The sequence below is a fragment of the Geotrypetes seraphini genome, chromosome 19 (genome assembly GCF_902459505.1).
Source record: "Geotrypetes seraphini chromosome 19, aGeoSer1.1, whole genome shotgun sequence".
Classification (NCBI taxonomy): Eukaryota; Metazoa; Chordata; class Amphibia; order Gymnophiona; family Dermophiidae; genus Geotrypetes; species Geotrypetes seraphini.
Window position 1 is genome coordinate 23183515 of NC_047102.1, and position 27621 is coordinate 23211135.

The 27621-nt window shown below is 44.1% G+C and overlaps 1 protein-coding gene across 6 annotated transcripts in view; it reads left to right on the forward strand.

Annotated features, from left to right (window-relative positions):
• Window positions 1-27621, forward strand: part of PTPN5 (protein tyrosine phosphatase non-receptor type 5) — a 268730-nt gene that overhangs the window by 145530 nt on the left and 95579 nt on the right. For 3 of the 6 annotated variants that reach the window (XM_033928824.1, XM_033928825.1, XM_033928826.1), the window contains one exon: window positions 22606-22787. In XM_033928824.1, coding sequence (XP_033784715.1) covers window positions 22606-22787 — 182 coding nt within the window. Of the gene's footprint in view, window positions 1-262; window positions 348-551; window positions 649-8450; window positions 8561-22605; window positions 22788-27621 lie in introns of those variants that run through there. The other 3 variants (XM_033928829.1, XM_033928827.1, XM_033928830.1) reach the window with 3 other exon arrangements.

The following is a 27621-nucleotide window of genomic DNA, read 5'->3' on the forward strand; positions in this document are numbered from 1 at the left end:
AACCAGGTTCAGCAATGTTTAATAAAGGGGCTTTTGTTTCACCTTGCATCCTTGTCTGACTGTGATTTATGAAGGCCTTGCTCCCACACTGCTCTCATGTTACCCAGGTACCCTAAACAGATGCCCGCGCGTCATTTGAACATAACTGAAAGTGACTTTTTCAACTATAATAGTTGCAAAATTCATGCCACTTACCCTGTGACTTTCATGAGTGTTGCTTAACCTTTGCTTTGACTGCAGTATTTTGTTTTATTTCCTCCAGTTCCAGCCTGACAGTGACTACTGAGACCTACTGGCTTATCAACATCAGCTTCCCGAAGGCAGTCACATGACCCACGCGACCAAAAGTGACTATTTAAACTATACTATTTGCAATATTCACACCACGGCAATGCAAGGAGCACTCGTAAGGAGCAGTTCGTACTCCTTAGGCGAGCTCCTTGAGATTATATGATCTTATCATTATTTATAGCACTTCTTAGATCCTGGAACATTTTTAATTGTTTATATCTTGTTTCTCTTTTTTTTTTCCCCCCTTTGTTTCCTGTAAGTTGCTCAATCAATCACTCAGTGATTATAGGTGATTCCATCCCAGTGCTGTATGGCCGCCTCCCTTCACTAAGCATTTCATCACCATGCACTAGAGAGGTTAGTAATATGATATACTGTAAACCTGATCATCTACCTTTATCATCTGCCACATCATTAGTATGTGGTCTTACTTAATTACCATTCTCTACATAAAAAATCCCGCTTGATATCTGATCTTATATGTCAGTATCACTTGGATTTATTGTGTCTTGTAGGAACCTGGTTCCTCCTGGGTCAGGAATGCTACATGTTCCGCTGCTTACCTCCCACCTATACTACATTATTCTCAGCTAGGTTATCCAAACATGGAGGAGGTCTGGCCATTATTTTTTTGGATTGGCTGCTTCCAACCAGTAACCCTTCCCGTACTTGGAAGTACTTTTGTTTGAAGTGGCCTGTTGTCCTATTATACATATTTTATTTTTCTACCGCCCACCTTCTCTAACTGCTGCAGAATGGGACTTGGTCTACCAGACCTTAGCTAATGCCACTATCATATTTTCCAACCTTATTGTCTTAAGTGACTTTAACATTCATGTCGACCTGCCATCCCATAAATGAACAAATTGTTTTATTATCTTTTTAGCTGATCTTAAAGGTCTGTCCAAGTATGGCCAACCCATTAAACAGGTCACACATTAAACTTGGTCACATCTAACCCTTCCTATTTGCTAAGCTGCTAAAAAAATATTTTGATCTGCCATGCTCTCCTGGACCGTACACACTGTAGATCTCTCTACAGTTTTTCAGACCTTTTACCAATTTTCTTATTTTATCTTTGGAGAAACAGCTTCATTTATGGGACTCATTTCTTCTCAATAAATTCAATGAAGTGGCCCCTCTTCACTACATAAAGGGTTCAATTCCCAAACATAAACATGATGCTATTATGGTCTTCTTCTTTCAAAATATCGTGTGTGGCATGCTGAGCATCTCTGGCATAAGAATGAAACACCTGAAAATTGTCATGCCTGCAAACTCCAGCAGTACTTCTATACTGCCCAACTGAAAAAGGCAAGGAGAACTTTCTACACCAATTTAATTGAAAATCCCATTGACTCCAAAAACTTTTCAGTTTTAACTAAGCTCGCTCAATTTCATCCAGTCTTAGATTCTTACACTGTTTCCACTGCAGATAATCTAGCCCAATATTTTCTTGTAAAGGTTACTACTTTGCAATCATTTTTTTTTTCAACTATTACAAATAATGTTGAATGTAATTTAGAATCTCCAGGTCTAAGTTTGCAATGGTCTACTTATACTCAACCTACTTTAGAAGCATTTTAAAATCTTGTTAAGGTATGAATGCGGATTGGCTGCAGGAACACTAATAAATCCACAAAAAACAACTGCATGCTTCTTCTCCATCTATGACACTAATGTTTTTTCTGGCTGACAATTTCAGATATTTAGAAGCAATTTTGGATTCCAAACAGGTTTTTCTCAAATTTCATCAGTTCCGAAAATAGGCTTTATGGCCCTTCACCAATTAGATCGGTGTTCAGCTATTTAGATCAAAACGCATTACACACTTTATCCCATGCTTTTGTCGGATCCTGTCTTGACTATTGTAATGCTGTCTACTTTGGTATCTCTAAGACTCCAAACACTACAATATGCAGCAATTTGTATCTTGTGTAGGGCTAAGCAGAGAGATTACATTTCTCCCCTTCTTAAACTGCATTAGTTACTGATTGAATATAAAGCTCAATTTAAAATACCTACATATAAAGCTTTCTACACCAGGACACCAGACTGCCTTGCTGTATTAACAATTCCATATGTTCCTGTTCCTGGGGTGAAGAATTTATGTGCACGACAGAAGAGCAGGACTTGGATGTGATTGCATGTGATGATCTTAAGGTGGCCAAACTGCTTGAAAAGGTGATGGCAAAAGCTAGAAGGATGCTAGCGTGCATAGGGAGAGGTATGGCCAATAGGAAAAAGGAGGTATTGATGCCCCTATATAAGACTTTGGTGAGACCTCATTTAGAATATTGTATATTCTCCGGAGCAGTGTTGTTGCCTGTTTTGCTCTGTTGTGCTTTTCCAGTTGGCATTTGTGCTTGTTATAAATAAAGAATTACAAAAAAAAAAAAAAAAAAGAAATTGTGAACAATTCTGGAGGCCGCATCTTCAAAAAGATATAAAAAGGATGGAGTTGGTCCAGAGGAAGGCTACTAAAATGGTGCATGGTCTTTGTCATCAGGCGTATGGGGACAGACTTAAAGATCTCAATCTGTATACTTTGGAGGAAAAACGGGAGAGGGGAAATATGATAGAGATGTTTCAATACCTATGTGGTGTAAATGCACATGAGTCGAGTCTCTTTCATTTGAAAGGAAGCTCTGGAATGAGAGGGCATAGGATGAAGTTAAGAGGTGATAGGCTCAGGAGTAATCTAAGGAAATACTTTTTGACAGAAAGGGTGATAGATGTGTGGAACAGTCTCCCGGAAGAGGTAGTGGAGACAGAGACTGTGTCTGATTTCAAGAAAGCATAGGATAGTCACGTCGGATCTCTTAGAGAAAGGAAGAGATAATAGTTACTGTGGATGGGCAAACTGGATGGGCCATTTGGCCTTTCTTGTACAATCCCTCTGGAGCCTGAACTATCGGGTAATGCATCCATTCCAGCCTTGGCTGCAGAACTTAAAAATAACACCAACCCTCTCTGCGATGTCACCTGTGCGGCCACTCCCTTTGAAGTTCAGTTTGATTCTGCAGCCTTGCTGAGAACTTCTAGTTTTCTTCTGCTCGTGACTTTATTTCTCAATTCCTAGTACAGTGGAACCTTGGTTTACGAGCATAATTTGTTCCAGAAGCATGCTCGTAAATCAAGTTACTTGTATATCAAAGCGAGTTTCCCCATAGGAATCAATGGAAACTTGCTTTGATTCATTCCACCAACCCCCCCCCACCCAAGGCTACCGGCGCTGCTCCATCACCCCCTCCCCCCCGCTCTAACTGGCATTGCACCCCCCGAACCGGCATCACAACCCCCCCACGAATGCCCCCCCCGCGAGAACCGCATCGCACCCCCGTGCTGAAAGCGGCATCCGCCCGCTTCCTCTCAAACACGCTCCTTACCCCTTCTGCTGGTTGTGAGAGTGAAAGCAAGCTCCCGCCTCTTGCCTGGGCCAGGCCTTGAGCATCTGCGCCTTTCCTTCATCATGCTAATGAAAGTACTCTGAAGATTGCTGACCAATTATGGACCTGAAGGCAGTGAACGCCGTCCTATGAGTTCCACGTTTCCGGCTGGTGCATTCAGTGGCGGCAGCTGTGGCGCTCGGGGAGTTTTTGGCTTCCTTGGATTTCTTGAAAGTGTACCTCCACATCTCAATTTTTTTGTTTTGTTTTTTTCCGGATCATCGGAGGTTCCTGAGGTTGCATGTTCTCGGGAAGCACTTTCAGATCGCGGCACTACCCGTCGGGTTGGTGTCGGCACCCAGATCATTCACCACAGTCATGGTGGTGGTGGCTGTCCATCTGTGCTCGTTGGGGGTGCAAGTCCATCAGTGCCTCGACGGCTGGCTGATCAGAGCTCCCTCTTTGGTGGAAGGCTCTTGGCAGTTCGCCAATCGGTGACTGCTGGGCAGTCTTGGCTGGGTGATCCATCTCATGATGTGTCGCCTCGAGCTGCCACAGGACTTGGAGTACGTGGGGGTCTGGTTACATGTGGGCAGGAACCAAGTGTTTCTGACGGACTCCGGGACGATCAAGCTTCTGAGTGCAGTTGGGAGGTGTTAGTGGCTCCAGCCCCGACAGCCTGGCAGTATCTGCAGGTATTGGGTCTATGGGTCTATTGGTCATAGTTATGATCCGTGGACAAGGGCTCACATCCGTTCTCTTCAGTTGTCCCTTCTGTCCCGGTGGAATCCTCGGTGGGATGTGCTGGGGTGAAGTTGCCATGCTTGGTGTTGTGGTTGATACTGGTGTTGTGGTTGATCCTGGTTTCTCTGTACAGAGGGTTCCCTCTGCGTGTCTTGGACTGGGTTCCTCTAGTGACAGACGCGAGTCTCTCCGGTTGGGGAGCAGTTTGCCAGTCTGTGCCGGTCCACTGTTGGTGGACTGCGTTGGAGAGCAGATGGTTGTTCAATCGGCCGGAGATGTGTATGGTCTGTCTGGCCTGCTTTGATTTCATGGGATTCTCTGTGTATTCTCGGACATTGAGCCGGTGGTTGCCTATGCCTTCTTGTCAGAGGGGCATGAGGAGTCTTCTGAGCCTAGAGGCTCGGATGCTCGTTGCCTAGGCAGAGAAGCATCTGCTGGCCTTGTCCTCCACTCCTGTGGCAGGGGTGGACAATGTGCCGGTAGACTTCCTCAGTTGTCAGATTTTGGACCCAAGAGAATGGTCCCTGTCCGGGCTCGCGTTCAAAGCCATGTTTCTTCGGAGGGGTCACCCCGCCTTCGATCTGATAGCATCCTCAGGGAACCGGAAGGCGGACCGGTTCTTCAGCCACCGACAGGAGATCAGCAGAGCAGGGCTCAGCGCTCTGGTTCAACCATGGACTGATGGGGAACTTCTGTATGGCTTTTCCCCGTGGCCTATGATAGGATACGTTCTGGGCTGGGTGGCATCTCAACCCAGGTCCGGTGTAGAGAGTTACGCGGGGACAGAAATCCCACCCGTCCCCGCCAAAGTCCCACCCGTCACCACCCGTCCCCGTGAGGACTCCCACCCGTCCCCGCGAGTAAATCCCTCCGTCCCCACCCGTCCCCGTGAGGAATCCCCTCCGTCCCCGCCCGTCCCCACGAGGAATCCCCTACGTCCCCGCCCGTCCCTATAAACTACAGAAATAGTTATTTCATTTAATTATGCTACTGAATTAAAGGCTCTGGTAGAAACCCATTTAAAAATAAGCAAAAAGACTTTATTAATTTGGAAATATTAATTGGGAAGAATACATACTTTGTAAACGGGTTTCTACCAGAGCCTCTAATGTTTATAAATTTTATCAACACAACTAATATACTACTTTATCCTGAAGCAAAAAAAAAAAAAAAAGAATTTTTTCCTACCTTTGTTGCCTAGTTTCTGCTTTCTTCATGTTCTCATTCAATTCCTTCCATCCACTGTCTTTCTTCTCTCTGTGTCTTCCATTTGCTCTGTTACTGTGCCTCTCCCTTTCTCCCCCCTCCTAAATTGGTCTGGCACCCATCTTCTTCCCTCCGCTCCCCCCATAGTCTGGCATCTCTGTCTTCTTCCCTGCCAGCGTCTTCTCCCCACTCTCTCTTCCCCATTTCCTTTCAGCGTCCTTCTTCCCCCCCATCTTCCCCATGTCCTGTCAGGCAGCATGCTTCTCCCCCCCCCCCCGTCTTCCCCATGTGCTTTTCAGCGTCCTTCTCCCTCCTCTGTCTTCCCCATGTGCTTTCAGCATCCTTCTCCCTCCTCTGTCTTCCCCATGTGCTTTCAGCGTCCTTCTCCCTCCTCTGACTTCCCCATGTGCTTTCAGCGTCCTTTTCCCTCCTCTGTCTTCCCCATGTGCTTTCAGCGGCCTTCTCCCCCCTCAGTTTTACCTTAAGCATCTTTTCTTCTCCACTCCACCTTTCCTTCCTTTCTCCCTCCCTGCCCCTTACCTTTGTGGCGCTTCCCCACCCGACCGACAACAGAACAGGCCCGGTCGGACAAATCTCCCTGTCCTGTAGCCGCGAATCTAAATTACCTTCTTACAGCAGCTGGAGTATTGAAGCTGCTGTAAGAGGTAATTTAGATTCGCGACTACAGGACAGGGAGGTTTGTCGGCCGGGCCTGTTGTCGGTCGATCGGGGGACCTGACCGGCTGTGCACATTCCCTGGGGCGGACCGCCCCCCCCCCTCTTTCGTACGCCATTGCCTTCTCCCTACCTGCCCTGCCGCACACAGCCGACTGGAAGTCTTCCCGATGTCAGCGCTGACGTCGGAGAAAGGGAGGGCTTTGCTTAAGCCCTCCCTCCGACGGCAGCGCTGACATCGGGAAGACTTCCGGTCGGCTGTGTGCTGCGGCAGGGCAGGTAAGGAGAAGGAGACTACCCTCGCGGCTTGAGTCGTGCACTGCGATCCAACCCCGCAGGAACCCCGCGACCCTCGGAGGCGTCCCCACGGGATCCCCGCGACCCTAGGGGGGCGTCCCCATGGGATCCCCGTGACCCAGCTCTCTAGTCCGGTCTTCCTAGTGGCCCCTAACTTGCCCGGCTGTCCTTGGTATGCAAACCTTGTACGGTTGAAGGGTCTGTGTCTTCCTTGCCATCGGAGATTGCTCATGCAGGGCCCAATAGCCCTTCCAGTTCCGGACGGCTTGGTCTTGCGACCTGAGGCTATATGCGCGGCCTTGAGGGCTAAGGGCTTCTCTTCTGCTGTCATTGGCAAGTTTCTTCATGGCAACAGGAATTCGATGGGGTCAGCCTCCACGAAGGCCTACAGGTGCTTTTTGGCCTGGTGTGTAGCAGTTCACATGGATCCTTTGGCCCCATCGGTGGCGCCTGTTCTGGCCTTCCTGTGGGCTGGCCTCAGGAAGGGTCTGGCGGTTTCTTCTTCCAGGTCCCTGTTGCAGGACTGTCATGTTCGGGTCCCTCTTCTCTCGTGGGTTCTCTGGTGTCTCCCCATGATGTTGTAGGCTTCTTTTGGGGGGGCGGGGAGGCTGCGGCCTCCCTTGCGACTGCTGGGTTCTCCAAGGGATCTGAGTCTGGTTCTCCACTCACTGGCTTGTCTGATCTATGAACCCCTGACTGGGATTTCTCTGAGAGATGTTGCTGTTAAGACTGATTTCCTTGTTATGGTCGCTTCTGCTCAAGGTCTGTCGGAGCTTCAGGCTATGTCATGCAGGGATCCTTTTCTCCGCATTACGAAGTCTGTGGTTGTTTTGAGGACCATGTCTTCTTTTCTTCTGCACGTGGGGTCAGCAGTCCATGTCTCCCAGGTAGTTCGGCTACCCACTTTTGTCCTGTCAGGTTCCAAGTCTAAGACCCGTGTTTTGCGGTCACTAGAGGTGCGGCGTCTCCTTTTGTGATGCCTTGAGGCTACTAACGACTTCCATCTGTCGGACCATCTCTTTGTCCTGGCAGACCCCGCACGCCGGAGTCGGCCTGCTTCCGAAGCTACCTTCTTGCATTGGTTGCATGCGGGCATTTCCGCGGCCCATGTGGCTTCAGGGAAGCAGCCTCCCCTTGGCATAAGGGCTCACTCTCCCGAAGGAAGGGCTTCCTCGTGGGCTGACTCTTATGTGGTCTCACCTGAGGAGATTTGTCGGGCGGCCAAGAGGATTTCCCTTCATATTGTTTTTCCGGGTTTTACCGGCTTGATGTGGCAGCGATGGGTGTTGCGGCATTTGGCTCTTCTGTTCTGGCGGCGGGCTCATTGGGCCCCCCCTGAGATTTGGGACTGCTTTGATATGACCCAATAGTTAAGGCTCCAGAGGAATTGTACAAGAATGAAAGATTAGGTTTCTTACCTCTGCTAATCTTCCTTCTTGTAGATATCCTCTGGAGCCTGAAGTCCCGCCCATCTGTTTTGTCCAATTCATAGGTTGCCTGCCAGTAACTGGTAAGTTGGCTTTCTCTCTTTGACCAGCTTGTCCTTTTATTTAAGCTTATGGGGTTTTAGGGATCCTGGGATGGTGTCTCTTCTGCTCTTTAGGATGGTTTTTCTTTAGTGACCTGTTCCTCAGGTTTGCAGGTGTGAAATGTTTCAATTTCTTATTATCCTAACTTAGCTTTTTATTGGCGGTTGTTGATTATGTATTTGGTTATCATAAGCAGCATTGATTTGAATCGGGGAGTCCCCGCATCCCTCTCTCTTTTTCTTGTGTTTCCTGTTTGTATTAGATACTCCTGCTTTGCTACCTACTGAACTTCAAGGGGAATGGCCGCACAGGTGACTTTGCAGAGGGGGGTTGGTGTATTTTTTAAGTTCTGCAGCCAAGGCTGGAATGGATGCATTACCTGATAGTTCAGGCTCCAGAGGATATCTACAAGAAGGAAGATTAGCAGAGGTAAGAAACCTAATCTTTCATTATCTGCCATCATGTTTCTATGTTTCTAACATCTTCAGTCTCTGAATGATCACATGCTCGTTCTTCCAAACCCCTTACTGAGAATCCACTAGAAAAAGTGCATTTTATTTCTCCAGTCCTGTTCTTGTGGGATGGTTTACTCTCTCCTCTCAGATTGAAATCTCTGCTTTAAAAAAAAAAAGTAAAGTGGGACTAAAATCTCATTTTTAAAAATTGGCCTTTAAGGACTTCTAGGGCAAAAGGTCTCACTGGTGGTCCATTCAAGAACTTGATTTGAGGAAACCTGCAGTCAATGCTATAATAATTGAATGCTCTTGCTGTATATATGATTTGCTTTTCTTTATTTTACTGAGTTCTTTACTTGACAGTTTTTGTTTTATAAATTGCCTTGATTTACTCTATAAAAAAGACGATCTTAGCAAATACAAATACTGTACACAATAAACAGTAAATGAAATTAATTAATGAGGCATCAGTAATCAAAAATTTACACTAATTGGCAATGATTTAAAAATTACATGTGCATCTCCAGTAGGTACTATTCTATAACACCCGTGTCTAAATTTTATAGAAGACAACTCCAAAGGGATGTGGCTATGGGAAGAGCATTGGGGCATTCCCATAAATTAGGTGCAGTAGTATAGAATACTATACAATGTGTGTCCGACTGCTTGTAAATTGGATGCCAGCATTTATAGCAGATTTGGCAGATGTAAATGCCAATGTCCAAAGTTAGGTATGAAATATGTGTTAAGCTAGTATTATTTAAAGGGCATTCTGCATGGAGCGCCCTTTATAAAATATCAGCTTAGCATGGATCTTCCCGGCACCTGACTTTAGGCACCATTTACTAAATCTGGCTCATAGTGCAGAGGCGGCCTGAAAGAATATTAAGAGGCACTATCCAGATGGTGTCTTTGAATATCTGAGTGAGCAGCAGGTGCTTTTATCCAGATAAGTGCTTTTCAATATTGACCCTTAACATTTTGTGTAAATATTAATGCAACAGTGTTTCCAGTAACAGATAATCTAAAAGTATCTACATAATATCACCAGAAAGATCCTGAAAGTTGATTAATAAATTGATGATCAAGCCAGCTGATAAGATGAGATAAGTTGAGATAAAATAGTCACCTCTTGCCTCAGCAAATACTCTTTATATATTATCTTGATAACAGCAAATGCAATGTCACCAATGATTAGATCACTTCTTGATTGTTAATTGGCTGAGCCCTGTTTATTATGGCTCAACCCCTCCCCCCCCCCACATACACACACACAAGAATGGCTTTTGACATCATCCTAGATGCTTTTCCAGGAACTATGGTTCCAAACAATCTTGGAAGTCAATGTGACCAAAAACCTTACACATTTCAGTCTTATATCAATCAATTTGCAGTGTTAACAGGGTCACAGGTATCTTCTTTAGCAGGCTTACCTGAGCACATTTAAACAAAGTCTTTGCTTTCTATAAGAATAAGCATAAAGTACTGTATCTTTGATCTGAGAGGCAGGTTCATAGGCAATAGTATAGACAACCTCTGTAATATACTAGTTTGTGGTAGGAGCTTTCACCCCTACAAGGGGAAAGACAGAAGGGGAAAATAACATTAGAAGGAGGAGGGGTATGAGAAGGAGGGAAGAGAAGAAAGAGGGAAGAGCCTCTATAGAAGGAGGGAATGAGAAGGAACAATATCTTCAGGAATGAGAGGGAAAGAAGGGGATGAGAAAGGGGAAGAGCACCCAGTGAGGGGAAGAACTAGAAGAGTAAATAGCATCTGTAAGGAGTTAGGGAATGGATGCAAAAGAAGATAGAATGTCTGCCTGTAGAGAAGAAAGGTACAACTGCACAGGGAGAAAGAGTGTCTTGATGGAAAGAGTGCAAAGGGGGAAAAGTGGAGGGAGGGAGCAAGAAGAGAACAGTGTTGAAAGCAGATGTGAAGGGGGAAAGCATGTTTAGAGATAAAAGAGGAGATGGGAAGAATGAGTGTCTGGAGAAAGGGGTGGAGATGAGATATGAAGGTTCTGGAGACTAAGAAACTGTGTACCATAGAAGCCAGGGTGAGAGATTATGGAAATGGAATTGTGAGTAAGATAAAGAAGGGAAGCTGTGTAGAGAAGAAATGGATTGGATGCAATAGGAGTTGAATAACTGGGAAAGAGCTAGGGCTGGTGAGGGATTGAGATTCAGGGAAAGGTAGATGATGGTTTGGAAGGGTAGTGAGAGCAAAGAATAGCAACAGAGGACTAAGAAGTGGATGAAGAGGGAAAAGGAAGCTGAGAAAAAAAGAGCAAATCACTACCTTTCATTTCAAAATGATCACTAATCTAACAACTTTGGGGATTTCAAGCTTCAGTTCCTACTTTTCCTCCACTTTCAGGGCTGCAGACCAGTTCTTCAGTTCGAAGGCAGGTGGAGTCATGGTGTTGTAATACTCTTACTAACTCCTATGTCGAAACATGTTTTAGTATTTTAATATGTATGCATGTAATTTTGTAAACCACATAGTTTTTATGTGGTATATACATTTTTTAATAAATAAATAAATATTTCCCTTTCCCACCCTTCAAATCAATACTCCCAAGTAGCAACCTCTTGTTTCAATGGATTCCTCATTCAATATACACCAAGAAAAGCACTTTTCATGCCTTAGAGAGGTTGTTTCTAAACTCCAGGAATTTCTCAGCAGCTAAATGGCAAATGGGGCCACTGTCTCAGATTTTTCCAGTTTATCCTGCTGAATAACACTTATTTTGCTAAGAAAGTTTATTTTCCAAAGTATCTTGTAGAGTGTCAGTGGGTTTGGAAGGCAATGGGCAATTTCCAGGCCCTAGTATGTTACAACCCATTAATAGTCGAGCATTGCTTTCTTCCAACTCTGTTGGCATCAGGTGTAAGAGAAAACCTTTAGGAAATAATGGAAGGCACTTTCCCAAAACATCCTGAAAAAGATCATAGCATTTATTCTAAAACTCCTGGGTGACAGATAGTCCTACCACATATGTAACATAGTACCTAGTTGCCCACATCATCTCTAGCACCATTCGGAGGCAAAATGACAGATTTTTTTGTAGGGTTTGAGGTTAGGGTCAGCCCAAAGATATCTGACATTCTATACAAACCATTCTATGCAAACCTTCAGCCATGTAACCCCACCTTAAACTTAAGACCCTATTTCCCCTCTGTATCCAATATCTCACCCTTCACTTCCTTATCTCCCCCCACCCCATGTCCAGCATCTCCCTTTTCCTTCCTATTCCTTTCCTTCCCTTCTCTATTCAGCATCTCTAAAAACCTTTAAGGCTCAACTAAAAGCCTATTACTTCACACTCATGTTCAATTCGTTATCTGCTATAACTTGAAGTTCAAGATCTTCAGTTAGACTTTTTCTTTTTAGTTAGATTTGTAAATTACTCTTCCCTATTCCACTTGTTATTATCCTTCCCCAGCCTTCCCAGACATATTTTGTTACCCTTTCCTGCACCATCTCCCTTTTGTTCTTGTAGATCTTGCTCTGTCTTTTGTTTTGTCCTCAGTACTATAGATTTTGTTCCTACCCTTTTTTTTAAATTGTAAAGCGTATAGATTTTTCTTTTGTTCATATCTGAGGTCAATCAAATAAACTAAACTAATCCTTTGCTTGAGCGCCAGTAAGAGAGTCTGCACAGGGCAGGGCTTTTAGCACAACCTCACGGCTGGTCGTGTCCTGTTTTGGAACAAATGGAGCAGGAAAGTCAAGGATCTGCGCTGCACTATCTGTATTTGTACCATTGTTGCTCCACTGCCCCCAGAATTTGCCTTCTTAGGCAGATGCCTAGTCTACCTAGTGCTAGGGCTAGCCCTAGCTGATTCTTAGTGGGGTTTCTTGTGTTGTTTTTTTATAGCAAATATAAAGGTGTGTGGGGGGGGTGTTCTGTGATGTGATTGTAACCATAATATATGGAAATGTCACTTTGCCTTGCCCTCCCTATTGCCACCCAAATACATCTGTCCAGAGACACCACTGGCTTGTTGGGTCTCCTCATTCCCACCTCCTGCTGATCTTGGGGAGAACCAGCACTGGTGCTTCATTTATCTATTCTTTACCCTCAGAATAATGCTAGCTCAAATGTTTAAAATGTGTGTGTGGAGAAGGGTGGGGGATTGTATAATTCTGAATATCTACCCTGGGTGCAGAAAAGGCTTGTCCTGGCTCTGCCCTGTCTACCCAGGGCCTACCAAATGAGCCGTAGGAGAAGACCCTCAGAGGAAGAAGGATAACCTCAGAATGAGAGTAGCTACAGGGGCTGGAATAGGGTGTCGAGAGAGTGAGAGTGTCTGCGGGGGCTGGGGTGGGAAGGTCAGATTTTCAAAACAGAGATTGGTGGGTTCAGACTGAGAATAGAGGAACAAACAGGCTCCTCCAGTGAATTTCATGAGATGCCAGCTAGCACTGACACATTGATGTTACATTTTTAACAGTTCATCATTCTGTTTCCTGGCCTCAATTCCCTCTCCCATATGTCATGGATTTATTGCTATTTGGATTGTTTCCAAAGAAGAACCTAGTATCAGACTATTCTCCATTTGAGTGTAACACTGTATCATCTGGCTCTTCTCTGCCATTCTCCCCCCACTTCTTTTTTCTTCTCTTCTATCTCTACCCAGGACACCTGCGCAGGCAACAGTGGTTTCCTTGCTAACCAAGGGCTGGAAAGGAAGTATCCTGGAAATTACCTCTCAGTGATGCTGTTCAGCCGCACAACACAGTTTCCCGACTCACTTCAGCAGAGAATTCCAGATACACATTTGGCACAACACAGCCTCATGACACTTCAGCAGAGAATTCCAGAGACACATTTGGCACAACACAGCCTCCTTATACTTCAGTAGAGAGTTCCAAAGACACATCTAGCTCAACACAGCCTCCCAACTCACTTCCTAGCAGATAATTTCAGATACACATGTGACATGACAGTCTCCAGACTCGCTTTCAGCAAAGAATTAAAGACATACATCCTAGTACAGCCCAGTGCTTGTCAACCCTGCCCTGGAGACACACCTAACCAGTCAAGTTTTCAGGATTAACACACACAATATGCATGACTGGAACACACTCTCAGCGACAACTTGTGGTAGCAGGAGGATATTAACATCCATGAAGGGAGTATTACTCAAACAAATGGTACTAGAACCCACTAGGGCCCAGGCCATCCTGGACTCATGGAAACACTACTTAAAGGTAAATTAGACACGATCTTGGATGAGGGGAATCTAAGGGATCCCAGTCAACATGGATTCACTAAGGGTAGGTCATGCCAATCCAACCTTATCAGCTTCTTTGATTGGGTAACAGGAAAGGTAGACTCGGGAGAGTCTCTGGACATAGTGTACTTGGATTTCAGTAAGGCTTTTGATAGCGTCCCATACCGTAGACTATTAAGCAAGATGAAATCGATGGGGTTAGGTGAGACACTAACTGCATGGGTCAATGATTGGCTGAGTGGAAGACTTCAGAGGGTGGTGGTCAACGGCACCCTCTCTGAGACATCGGAGGTGACTAGCGGAGTGCCACAGGGCTCAGTCCTGGGCCCGTTCCTTTTTAACATATTCATAAGGGACTTGACCCGAGGGCTTCAGGGTAAAGTAACACTATTCGCCGATGACGCCAAACTATGTAATATAGTGTGTGAAAGCAATCTGCAGGATAGTATGACGCAGGATCTGCTTACATTGGAAAACTGGTCCTCGACATGGCAGCTGGGCTTCGACGCTAAGAAATGTAAGGTCATGCATCTCGGCAGCGGTAATCCTTGCAGAACTTACACCTTAAATGGAGAAACACTAGCTACGACTTCAGAAGAACAAGACTTGGGAGTAATCATCAGTGCAGACATGAAGGCTGCCAAACAAGTAGAGAAGGCCTCATCCAAGGCAAGGCAAATGATGGGATGTATCAATAGAAGCTTCGTCAGCTGCAAACCTGAAGTCATAATGCCACTGTACAGAACCATGGTGAGACCTCATCTGGAATACTGTGTGCAATTCTGGAGGCCACATTACCGTAAAGACGTGCTTAGAGTTGAGTCGGTTCAGCGGATGGCCACTAGGATGATCTCTGGGCTCAAGGGTCTCTCGTATGAAGAAAGACTAATCAAATTGCAGCTCTACATGATTGAGACATTTAAATACATCACAGGACGTGTCGAGGGGGAAGACGACATCTTCTTTCTCAAAGGACCCTCGGTCACAAGGGGACACCCGCTCAAACTCAGAGGAGGGAAATTTAATGGTGACACCAGGAAGTATTTCTTCACAGAAAGAGTAGTAGATCACTGGAACAAGCTTCCAGTGCAGGTGATCAAGGCCACCAGCGTGCTTGACTTTAAGAATAAATGGGACATCCACGTGGGATCCTTACGAGGGTCGAGATAAGGAACTAGGACATTAGCACTCAGACTTAATGGGGGGGGGTCAGTAGAGTGGGCAGACTTGATGGGCTATAACCCTTTTCTGCCATCATAGCTGACATAGCTTTGCATACAATGTGTTGGTAGGATGTGAAGATTTATTTCTTGCATATACATTGTGCTAATTTTGAAAACCCAAGTGGCTACTTGTATCTCCAAGACAGGGTTGAGAAGCACTAGCACAGCCTATCAGTGATGTAAATTTGGCCCAAGCAGCCCCTGAAATTCTGTTGGAGGGATCCAAATAAGAAGTAGGTCCATCACCATCTGTTTTCCAATCTTCTAAGGTGGATCCCCCCCACCTGTGCTGTAGGGTCTTTGCAAAGTTACATAATTGAATATATGCCAAGTCTTCCAGCAGAGAATTCCTACCACACCATTGTCTCCCAACTCACCCTGAGATGCAAAACAGTAAGTTTGGAAGACTGTTCTCATTATTTCAATGGTTCTATCCTTTTTACTGTCTTTTAGATTTGTAGGCAAAAGTGAGCATCACCTCAGACCTCCTGTAACATTTACTGTAGGCCTGAAAGCAACCAGGTGTGAGCTCTGTAATACGTGCTTGTATAATGCTTGATATGCTCACCGGTGAATGTCTCCCAGGTACGAGGAGTCATAAGTGTTGAAGAAACTGCATTCTGTGATAGACAGAAGACTGCTGATTATTTTAGTTATCCTGCATCTATTCTGTGCAAATGATTTTGGGATCCTGAACACACTTATGTCCAAAACACAGCTTGATTCACTCAAACCTTTCTTTTTTTTTTTTTCCTTTGTCCTACCAATATTTCAGTGTGTGATATTGATTGCCTGCCATTATTATACAATAGGTTGGCAGGTTGCATTCCTTCCTCCATCCCCTCCTCCCTGTACAGGGAATGAAAATATATTCCGATGACTCACCATGTGAAGGAGAAGCTGCTCCCCCTCTGCCAGATTTCATCTTTTATTACTCAGTGTGCTTTGTTAGTCATGGAGAGCGGAGGAAAATACCAGATTAGAACAGGATGGAGCCGAGGTTGTGAATCATGGTGCTCCGTCTCATTCATAAGTGAGAAGTCTATCCACTGCAAGACGAGCGAAGTGCCTGCTTCCGTGCCCAGCCTGCAAACTATGTGATACACACATATGCTGCCTGTGTTCACATAACACAGGAACGTAGTAGATGATGGCAGATAATGATCTACATGATCCATTCAATCTGCTCGACAAAACAGACTTATAGCATAGGGTATGATGCAATATAACGTATGCATACTTGATCTTGATCGGTTCTTGCCATTTTCGGGGCACAGTATGTCTGGGACTGGGGTTGTTTTCCACCAACTGCTGCAGTTGCTGTGGAAACCTACTCCAGCCCATTCAGATCTGTCTAGCCATAATCGGGGCCCAGACTGTAGAAGACTGCCCAGCACTGGCCTTATTCCACACACATAGGGTTACCATATGACTCCAGAAAAAGGAGAACAGATTAAGACATCTGGGTTATACTTCCATTGCTTTCTATCTGTTCTCCTTACTTCTCAATCCATCCTCTTTTTTTCTGGAACCATATGATAACCCTACACACATGTATGTGATGTCTGGCATAGTATTGGCATGCAGTCAATTCTGTAGGAGCTGTTTTGACTTATTAAATTCAGTACTAGAAGGTTAAGTAAGGTGAAGAGGGGATGTGATAACTGGCACAGAATGATAAGACAATCTTGATATACTCTCAGGTACTAGGCATGGATGATAAAGTGGCTAGCCCAAAGTAATAGGGCGATCTTGGCTCAAGGGGAGATGTCTGGTCCAAAGTAATAATAATAATAATTTATTTTCTTATATACCGCCCCACCAACAGTTCTGGGTGGTTCACAACAAGAATAAAACTGAGCAGTTCAGCGAAAATTATACAGTTCCACAATAATAATGCTTCATAACAATCAATACAGCAATGGCTAATATTCAATTTAAAATCCTAAAATCTAATGAAAAAGATGCATAGTATATTAAACAGCCTGCAGCAAATTCCTCTAAAAACCGGATCAACTCTAATTGAAACATAATTTTAAAAGATTAGAAAAGTCAAGGAAAAAATAATAAAACACATCACAGTTAAAATCATTATTCTAGTTTATCAAATAAATACATTTTTAATGATTTTCTAAATGTAAAATAAGAATATGTTTGAGCGATCAGCGGGAGTAACCAGGAATTCAACTGATACACCAATGTCCTGTCTAGAAAAGTTTTATAACTTTAGGGCAGGGAAGACAAAAATACCTGAATTTCTGGTATCTTTTGCTGAACAAGACAATTTCAGATAAGGAACCAAGTAGGATGGCAATAGACCAAAAAATGCCTTATAACATATGCACCCAAACTTGAAGAACACTCTGGCCCAAATGGCAACCAGTGCAATTTAGCGTAGAAAGGGCTAACAAGGTCATATATTTTAAGTTAAAAAATCAGAAGCACAGCAGCATTCTGGACCAAACGAAGTCTTTGTAAAGTCTTCTTTGGTAGCCCCAAATAAACTATATTGCAATAGTCCAATGTTGATAGAATGACTTTGGTGTGTTCTCAGGCCTGGAGTGACAGGCTGACCTTAGTGTGGTCTGAGGTCAAAAAGATAGGCAAAGATGCCCAGTTTCACACATTGGGAGTGCATCAGGCTCATTTGAAGGCTCTCTTGCTCTTAGATCCCTTTTTCTCCTGGTGCTGGGGAACTGATCCTGACACTACTTTCACGAAAGACATGGATCAGGAATTTGGTATACTTAGGGTTACCAGATGTCTGGGAAAATCTGGACATGTCTTTTTTTAGAGGATTGTCCAGGTTCCCAGATGGACTCTCCAAATCCCAGCAATTTGTCCGGGTTTTGAAAAGCCCCGATGAGCTCTGGCTGCATCTGGAGGGCCTCTGAGTATGCGCAGATGATGTCATACACATCTGTGCATGCTTGAGGCCCTCCAGACACGGCCGGAACTTGTCGGGGAAGGACATGGCTTTGAGGGGGTGGGGCTGGGAGCAGAATGGGGCGAGACTTGAAGTAGAATTGGACATGGCTGGAGGCGGAACAAGGCAGCATGTGTTGAGGCCATGAGTTTGTGGGGCTCCAAATATGGTAAGCCTAGTTACGCTGCCTTTCTGTGGTACAACCAAAGTGGTTTACATTTACTGTATTATGTGCAGGTCCTTTCTCTTTTCCCTAGTGAGTTCAGAATCTACAATAAGTTGTGTACCTGGAGCAGTGTGTCTCAAAATTTTAAAGCTGTGGCACACTAATGTCAGAGCTGCAGCTGGCAGGCACCTGGAAATGTGCGGACATCCTCCAGCTGCGACCCTGAGTCTCCTATTACCACCATTGGGGGGGGGGGGTACTGCAGAAGGAGAGGTGAGGAGAAGGAGCAGAGGTGCCAGCGAGGAGGAGAGGTGCAGGTGCTGGCTGGCTGTCCTGTAAGCCAATGTTCTTCAACTGCCAGTCCACAGAAATTTCCTGCCGGTCTGCAGGGCCAGCACGTGCATCAGGCCCCAGACAGTGCTCTTCAGCCGCCGGTCCATGGTACAATCAATGCGGCATTGTCTTCAGGCCGGCTCCCTCTTCCTCAGTGCTGCAATGCACAAAGCCATGGGCAGGGGCTCCTACACGCATCCTGCGCCTGAACCGGAAGCCTTCTCTCTGATGTCACAATATCAGAGGGAAGGCTTCCAGATGAGGCATGGGATGTGCAAGGAGCCGCTGCCCACTACAGCAATGAGGAAGAGGGAGCCGACCCGAGGATAACATTGGGGGCAAGGCACAGCATGGAGTGAGGGAGACAACAATGGTAGGGGGAATGATTTTATTTTTTAATTTAGTGATTGATTTACATCTGCTGTCTGTTGAGGAAGAAATGCATTTGTTTCTTTTCCTCTGGGGTTGTACTGCATGAAGAGTTTTGCACTTAGGGTTTGTTTGTATATACTGTATTAGTACTTTTAGTTTTTGATCCCATATTTGCATGGGGTTATCTGTGTTCTGGTAGGAATGAATATTGAGAAGTATACAGTGTGCTTTGTGTACTTTAATTTTGTGGTTAACTATTATGTGTTATTAATACGATTATATTGTGTGTGTATACTGTATATGAAAAATGAATGGAAAAAATGGTGTTACTATTATGGGGGCGGGATCTGGGGCGGAGATTGGGTGGAGATGGGCAGGGTCTGGCCCACGACTTAGCCCAGTGTTCTTTAACTGCTGGTCCACAAAATAATTATTTTATTTCCGCCAGTCCATAGGTGTCAAAAGGTTGAAGAACACTGCTGTAAGCAATAGCCAGCACTGGCGCTGGCACCCCTCCTCACAGGCATCTTGCAGTACACCTGGGATCAGTTTGCGATACACTGACCTGGAGCAATAAAGAAATAGGTGACTTGCCTAGTGTCACAGGGAGCTGCAGTAGGACTCAACCCCAGTTCCCCAGATTTTCAACCCACTGCATTAACCATAAGGCTATTCCTCCTCTTAAGTGTTCTCACCGTAAGAAGAAATCTGACCGTTTCCCCTGTACCTACAAGTATTTGTGCTCTGTAACCTTTATACATACTTTTTACCAAAGAATTTACCCATATTTGCCCCTTTCTCTGTATATCTTTTCAGAGGCTCATAAGAAAAGCTGTCCTAAAATAGGCATAAGAACATAAGCAATGCCTCTGCTGGATCAGACCTGAGGTCCATCGTGCCCAGCAATCCATCCACGCGGCGGCCCAACAGGTCCAGGACCTGTGCAGTAATCCTCTATCTATACCCCTTTATCCCTTTTCCAGCAGGAAATTGTCCAATCCTTTCTTGAACCCCAGTACCGTACTCTGCCCTATTACGCTCTCTGGAAGCGCATTCCAGGTTTCCACCACACGTTGGGTAAAGAAGAACTTCCTAACATTTGTTTTGAATCTGTCCCCTTTCAACTTTTCCGAATGCCCTCTTGTTCCTTTATTATTCAAAAGTTTGAAGAATCTGTCCCTCTCTACTCTCTCTATGCCCTTCATGATCTTGTAAGTCTCTATCGTATCCCCTCTAAGTCTCCTCTTCTCAAGGGAAAAGAGTCCCAGTTTTTCCAATCTCTCAGCGTATGAAAGGTTTTCCATCCCCTTTATCAGACGCGTCGCTCTCCTATGAACCCTCTCGAGTCCTTCTTAAGGTACAGCGACCAATATTGGACGCAGTACTCCAGATGCAGATGCACCATCGCCCGATACAATGGTAGGATAACTTATTTCGTTCTGGTTGTAATACCCTTCTTGATTATGCCTAGCATTCTGTTTGCCTTCTTAGCGGCCGCTGCGCACTGTGCCATCGGCTTCATTGTCATGTCCACCATTACTCCCAAGTCCCTTTCTTGGATATTCTCATTTAATAACATCCCTCCCATCATATAGTTGTACCTCTGGTTTCTGTTTCCCACATGTAATACTTTACATTTCTCAACGTTGAACTTCATCTGCCATCTCGTCGCCCATTCCCCTAGTTTGTTCAAGTCCCTTTGCAATTCTTCGCCGTCCTCTTTAGTCCTAGCTCCACTAAATAGTTTGGTGTCGTCTGCAAATTTTATTATTTCGCACTTCGTCCCTGTTTCTAGATCATTTATGAATATATTAAATATCAGCGGCCCAAGCACCATGCCCTGCAGGACCACACTTGTGACCCTCCTCCAGTCCGAGTAGTGGCCCTCTGTTTCCTATCCGCCAACCAGTTTCTGATCCATCTATGTACGTCTCCTTCCACCCCATGGTTCTTCAGTTTCCGGAGTAAGTGTTCACGGGGCACCTTGTCAAAAGCTTTTTGGAAATCTAGATATATGATGTCTATGGGGGTCTCCTTTTTCCATCCGTTTATTAATTCCTTCAAAGAATTGCAAAGTTAGGCACGATCTCCCCTTGCAGAAACCATGTTGGCTGGTTATCAGAAGTTTGTTTCTTTCAAAATGTTCATCGATGTTTTCTTTTATCAGTGCTTCCGCCATTTTCCCCGGAACCGAGGTCTGTAGTTTCCCGGGTCACCTCTTGATCCCTTTTTAAAGATGGGCGTAACTTTGGCTATCTAGCTGTGTAACTATGTGGGTGGCACATGCAAGACCTCATTCTCCTCCTCAGTGCTGCCTCTAGCACCACCCCTGATATGTTCACTTTTTAGTTGGGTGGTCTGTGGGGGATATTCAACAGTACTCTGTTCCCACTTCGGTGGCAGGAAGTGATTTAAGCAGGCAAGAGAAGCTACTGCACACTTATATTGTTTTGAATATCAAGTCTATTGTACTACTGTATATACAGTAGAAAGCCAGTTGATGACATTCAACCAACCGGCACTCTCAATCAACCAGTTTTAAAAAAATTTTCTCCCATGCTCCTGACCCAACCCCCCTCCCTCCCGACAACCCCAGCAGGGCCTTTCCTCTGCCGCATCACTTCAGATGCAACAGAGGAAAGGCCCTGCCAGGGCTGACCACAAGCAGCCTGTTTACAGCACTGCCTCTGCTGACCAGCTGCTGCTTTGGGAGAGCTGCAGCAGGTAAGGTGTCGGAGGTGAGGAAAGGCAGGGGAGGGGAGATGGATGGATGGTGGACCCATAAGTGTGTGGGGGAGAGAAAATGATCTAGATCATAAAGGAAGGTGGGAAGGGAGTAAGAGATGCTGGACCTACAAGTGAGGGTGGGAGATGATAGAGGAAGAGAGTTTATTGACTGTCATTTAACTAAAATTGCACACTGCATTCACAAAGCTGTTTTTATTTGTCTTAATTTGCTTTTATTTATTGTATTTCAATATTAATATCAAGTCAATACAGAGTTTATGCTATGGTGTGGGGTATAGTATTAGTTAGGCCTATTTTTAATAGTAACTCTCAAGCAACCAGACATACATTTATCCACATCTGCTAATCCCCATGGGTGCCGGTTAACTAAGTGTCAATATATATATTCATTGTGACTTTTACTGTAGCTCGATTAATTCATTTGTTGTTCTGTTTTTGATTATGAGTATACTTGTTACCTGTTTTTTTGGTTTTAGAGTTGTATATTATTTTTTTACCTTCTAAAAGCAGCCTGTTAGTGAAAAATGGTGTGAAGCAATGTTGGGTCTTTTTATCTGAATTTTATTGCTATCACACTAAACTATCATTGCCCATTTTTATACTTTTGGTGCTGTTATATTTTTCACTATATTATTTCAATATACAAAATATGTAGAAATTTTCATTTGAGTCACTTTCTCTTTATCTGTGGGTGTCTCTTCCTGTTTCAAACTTTCTTATTATGCTGTATAGAAGATTCAACAGTCTAAAACAAAAAGAAAGCTTGAAAACCTGCAGCTTTGGTGCTGTACTTGAAAGAAATGTAGAAAGTTATTCATCCACCCACACCAATGGGTAGGTGAACATTGCTGCTGTATGTTGATAAAACATGACGCTTCAGTCAAGTTGCACTTGCCGTGGCAAGCTTGAGATGTAATCGCCAGGCTTGAGAAATGAGCCATCAAGACCTCAGCTGTGGTTTGTGGGCTTTGATGGATTTTAATTTCCTACCTACTTAATTTGCATCTCCAGGTCTGTACGAGTCAGAAGCGATGAGGTCATTGGATGAAGCTGGTGCACAGCAGGGCCAGCACACGGGAATTGAAGCATCCCAGAACTCCTCTGAGGCCAGCCAGCAACCTGGATGGGCTGCTCTGTGGAACGTGCTGACAATTGGAGGCAGTGTTTGCTTGCTTGCCCTCTCACAGATGCTGGTAAGATATTTGTATGCTTTGCAGTTGAGCACTGCCTGGCCAGCTCTTTCACAGTCCTGACATATGTAATAAGCTACTGCCAACTACAGACTGCTTTATAATGTCACTGGGGTACTAATAGTTAAATATTAGTGGAAGTCAGAAAAATATTAGAGTTCAAATAAAAGAACTGTCTTCTCATTCAAATTGGTAACCAAACTTCAGGATTGCAACCGTCACGTTTGAAAGTCACTCAGAGGTATAGAGTTCTTCAAGAAGAGAGTTGCGCCCTCTAGTGATGAACCAAAGTATATTTTTCAGTCGTTGCAACTTTATTAGTTCTGGTTACGCTCCAAGTTTGATTACAAAAGTAAATAAATAAATAAATGTCTTTACAGTCTTTCAAACACTTGTATGAAAATACTTTGTTTTTTCTTATCTTTACAAATCTTTTCAAATGAACATCGCTCTGTGAGAAAATTGAGAGCAGCTTGATAATTCAGTTTATAACAGGTTCGGGGTCTCTACGTGGCCCCGTTTTGATTCCTTCTTCAGGAGACCCTATTATATGTAAATTGAAAAACCTTTTCAATGCTGATAGAATGCTTCAAGTTTGCGATATGGTAACATTGTCAAAAGAACGCTGTCGGTGCTGTGAATTTAAACTGTCAGAGAAAACTGTCTGGTTTAAAAGAGTTACCACATCGCAAACTTGAAGCATTCTATCAGCATTGAAAAGGTTTTTCAATTTACATACAATAGGGTCTCCTGAAGAAGGAATCGAAACGGGGCCACGTAGAGACCCCGAACCTGTTATAAACTGAATTATCAAGCTACTCTCAATTTTCTCACAGAGCGATGTTCATTTGAAAAGATTTGTAAAGATAAGAAAAAACAAAGTATTTTCATACAAGTGTTTGAAAGACTGTAAAGACATTTATTTATTTACTTTTGTAATCAAACTTGGAGCGTAACCAGAACTAATAAAGTTGCAACGACTGAAAAATATACTTTGGTTCATCACTAGAGGGCGCAACTCTCTTCTTGAAGAACTCTATACCTCTGAGTGACTTTCAAACGTGACGGTTGCAATCCTGAAGTTTGGTTACCAATTTGAATGAGAAGACAGTTCTTTTATTTGAACTACAGACTGCTGGCATGTGTCCTTTTGAAAAATATCTTTCGTTATTAATGCAAAATGCGCTACAAGATTTTGCCTCTCTTCCAGACCAATGTCTCATGCATGCCTGGGATCTCCAAGGAATCTATGGGCTAGATTCACAAAGCTTACCGATCGGTTTGCGACCCCGACCCTAGTCACAAACCTCGTAGCCGAACCAATTCCGATCCATGCACGCAAATGAAGGGAAATGACATGCAAAGCATGAAGGACGCGATTCACCAAACTTTTTCAGGAACACCGACTGGGCTGGCCAATCAAAAAAGAAGCGACTGGTGGGGACCAGTCGCTCACGACCTTTCCTGCTCTCTGCCGACTTCTCCTGCCTTGCTGCCCAGATTTCTCCTGCCTTTCAGCCCCGACTTCTCCTGCCTCGCCCCTGGACTTCTCCTGCCTTGCCGCCCCGACTCTGCTCTCTGCCCCAACTCGCTGCCCTGCGCCCCGAATATGTCTTGTCGCCCCGACTCGCCACCCCGACTCTCCTGCCCTTCCCCCGCAATGCAAGCCCATGGTTTTAACCCGCAGGTTTAACCACGGGCTCGTGAAGTATTAAAAAAGTTTAAAAAAGCAGCAGCTCACAGCTCTGTAAGCATGCGCAGACCATCTACAGACAAAGAAGATGGTCTGCGCATGCTTCAGGATCACTCACTAGCAATCTGTGGGGGATGTTCCTACGATCACCCCCATTTGCATGATGACACTTGGTGAATTTGTCGGCCTGCTGCGGATCGGCCATGGATCGGGCAGGTTAGTGAATCTAGCCCAGGGGTGGGCAACTCTGGTCCTCGAGGGCCAGAATCCAGTCGGGTTTTTAGGATTTCCCCAATGAATATGCATTGAAAGCAGTGCATGCAAATTCATTGAGGAAATCTTGAAAACCCGACTGGATTCCGGCCCTCGAGGACTGGAGTTGCCCACCCCTGATCTAGCCCTATGTTCTGTCCTCTTCCAGAGTGAGTGAGGAGAGACAAAAAGTATAATCAACACAGGTTGATCATAGCGCTAAGGTGTGTCTGCCCTGTTGTACACAGACACTAAAGAGCAGGATGCTCTCAGAATAAACTTCACTGTCCTTTAATGCAGTGGTTCCCAACCCTGTCCTGGAGGACCACCAGGCCAATCGGGTTTTCAGGATAGCCCTAATGAATATGCATGGAGCAGATTTGCATGCCTCTCGCTTCCATTATATGCAAATCTCTCTCATGCATAATCATTAGGTCTAGCCTGAAAACCTGATTGGCCTGGTGGTCCTCCAGGACAGGGTTGGGAACCACTGCTTTAATGATATAATGTTTACTGGTGGAGATAACAACAGGTAAATAATGTTTTACTTGCAGAAATAGCTCTTTATAAATTTTAAATTGTTTGGAGTATTTGTATGTAAACATATGTTCACATAGCATATATACTGTTCAAACTTAGATGAACTTCTTTTATATATATGATCTACACTTGGAGATTCTCACAATAATATCATCAACTTTTTTTCTCCAAGTTCATAAAACTTATACCAGCATTATTATAATCTCTTCAGAACCTCAGCGGCACTACTCCACCGCTCAATAAACTTTCATAGCGGTGAGCTTTATGTGTCAAATCGTCACTGGCTCTACTTTAACTTTATATTATATTATCTAAACAAATTTTTTTTGTGTGCTCACCGCTATGAAAGTTTATTGAGCGGTGGAGTGATGCCGCTGAGGTTCTGAAGAGATTATAATAATGCTGGTATAAGTTTTATGAACTTGGAGAAAAAAAGTTGATGATATTACACATAGCCTAAATAGAGGTGTTCCCAAGGGGAGGGGTCAGCACAAGGATCCCCAAACCATGGCCCTGGGGCTGCCTTCAGCCACATCAGGCCACAGGACAAGAGATGGGAGGAAGGACGTTTTGGGAGTTGAGGAGATCCACCCCGGCTCAGCACTTTCACTGATCTAAAAGGTCCAATGTGGCCCTTGGTCCAAAATATTTGGGGATCCCTTGTTAGCACTTATGTATGTGCCATGTAAAATCTGTATACAATAAGCCATACTAAATAGCAGATGGAAATCGTATATGTGTGTACTTTCTGTGGGATAATTTTCTAAAAGGAAACTATGAGTATAATTTCACCTAGAAAATTAATGTAAAATGTATAACTGCTGCATAAGTAGACATCCTCAGTAAGCTCAGTATATAATAGAGATGTTTTTACACAGATTACAAAATTCCAATTAATAGACAATACCCAGAACAGGCCCCTCCCCTTTGGAGTAGAATCATCATCACCCTTGTTATGGTTCCAGTCTAGCACCGTGGCTCCCAAGCTGTGGTTTTGGAGCTCAAATGGGGTCACATCATAAGTGGATGAGATCAGAGAAACAGGACTGCTTCTGCCCCCCTCTGGACTTTCACTATGTCCTTGCCCAGCACTGGATTTCAATAGGATCCTTGTAAGTTAATGAATGTTTATAGGCCCTGTCCACTCCTCCTGTGTGGGCTTCCTGTTGGACTGGAAACTCATGTAGAGTACTGGTCCATGATTACATATTAACATACAGAACCCTGTGCTGTCTGCCAGAGCCATCCTGAGAGCTATTATGGCTCCACAGAGCTCATGGGAGACAAGGTACAAAAATTACAGGTTCTAAAAAGTAAATCATGTGACCCCTCTGCTCCAAGAAGCCCAGTAATCCCCAATTACATATTGCATTATATTTAAGATTCTAACTCTCTTTCATAAGTACTTCATAGCTTCCATCCCTTATATCTCTTTTGGCTACTAATACAAGTTTCAAGTTTATAAAAATTTATTATCCTGTGCCTCAGAAACATCTTCAGGGCGGCTTACACTCTAAAAACATTAACATACAAAGAACAACTTAAAAAATACATGAAATTAAAGTCAAAAGGGAAGAACTACAAAATATAAAAGGAAAGAAGGGCGGGAAAAATACATTAGGGGTGTTTTCTGTTTTTCCAGATGCCAACAGCGCTGAATACATAATTATTGCTTAATATGCATCATTGAAAAGAAATGTTTTCAAATTGCCTTTGAACTTGTCAGTAGAAGTTATTAATCTGAGCAATTGTGGTAATGAGTTCCACAGCTTCGGACCGTTAACAGAGAAAATTGCATCTCTTCATGCTCATGAACTATTTCCATCCCTATGCGATGGAACTGTTAGAAGATATTTATTTGCAGATCTTAATTGTCTTGCAGATGTGTATGAACTTAACAAGCGTAAACAAGATAATGTGACTCTTCCATAGTCAGACCCTTGAAAGTTGCTAAAAGTAGCTTATATGTAATACGATGTTTGACTGGGAGCCAATGGGCTTCTTTCAAGAATGGGGTGATATGATCAAATTTACGAAGGTTATATATTAATCTGATGGCCATATTTTTTATTATCTGTAGTCTATGTATATCCCTTTGATGTAATCCAGCATAAAGTGAATTACAGTAGTCAAGTTGTTGAATGACTAGTGAATGAACCAGTATATTTAATACCTTATTTCCAACCTATATACACTTAGACCCTCCACTCAGAACCAACTTGTGATACCTTCACTTCAGCAGATTGTATTTGATTCTACTACTACTACTACTATCCATTCAGTCATGTCCGACCCTTTGATACTCTGTAGGCCAGTCCTCACCATGCTTCCCTGTTTTCCATGGCTTCTTTC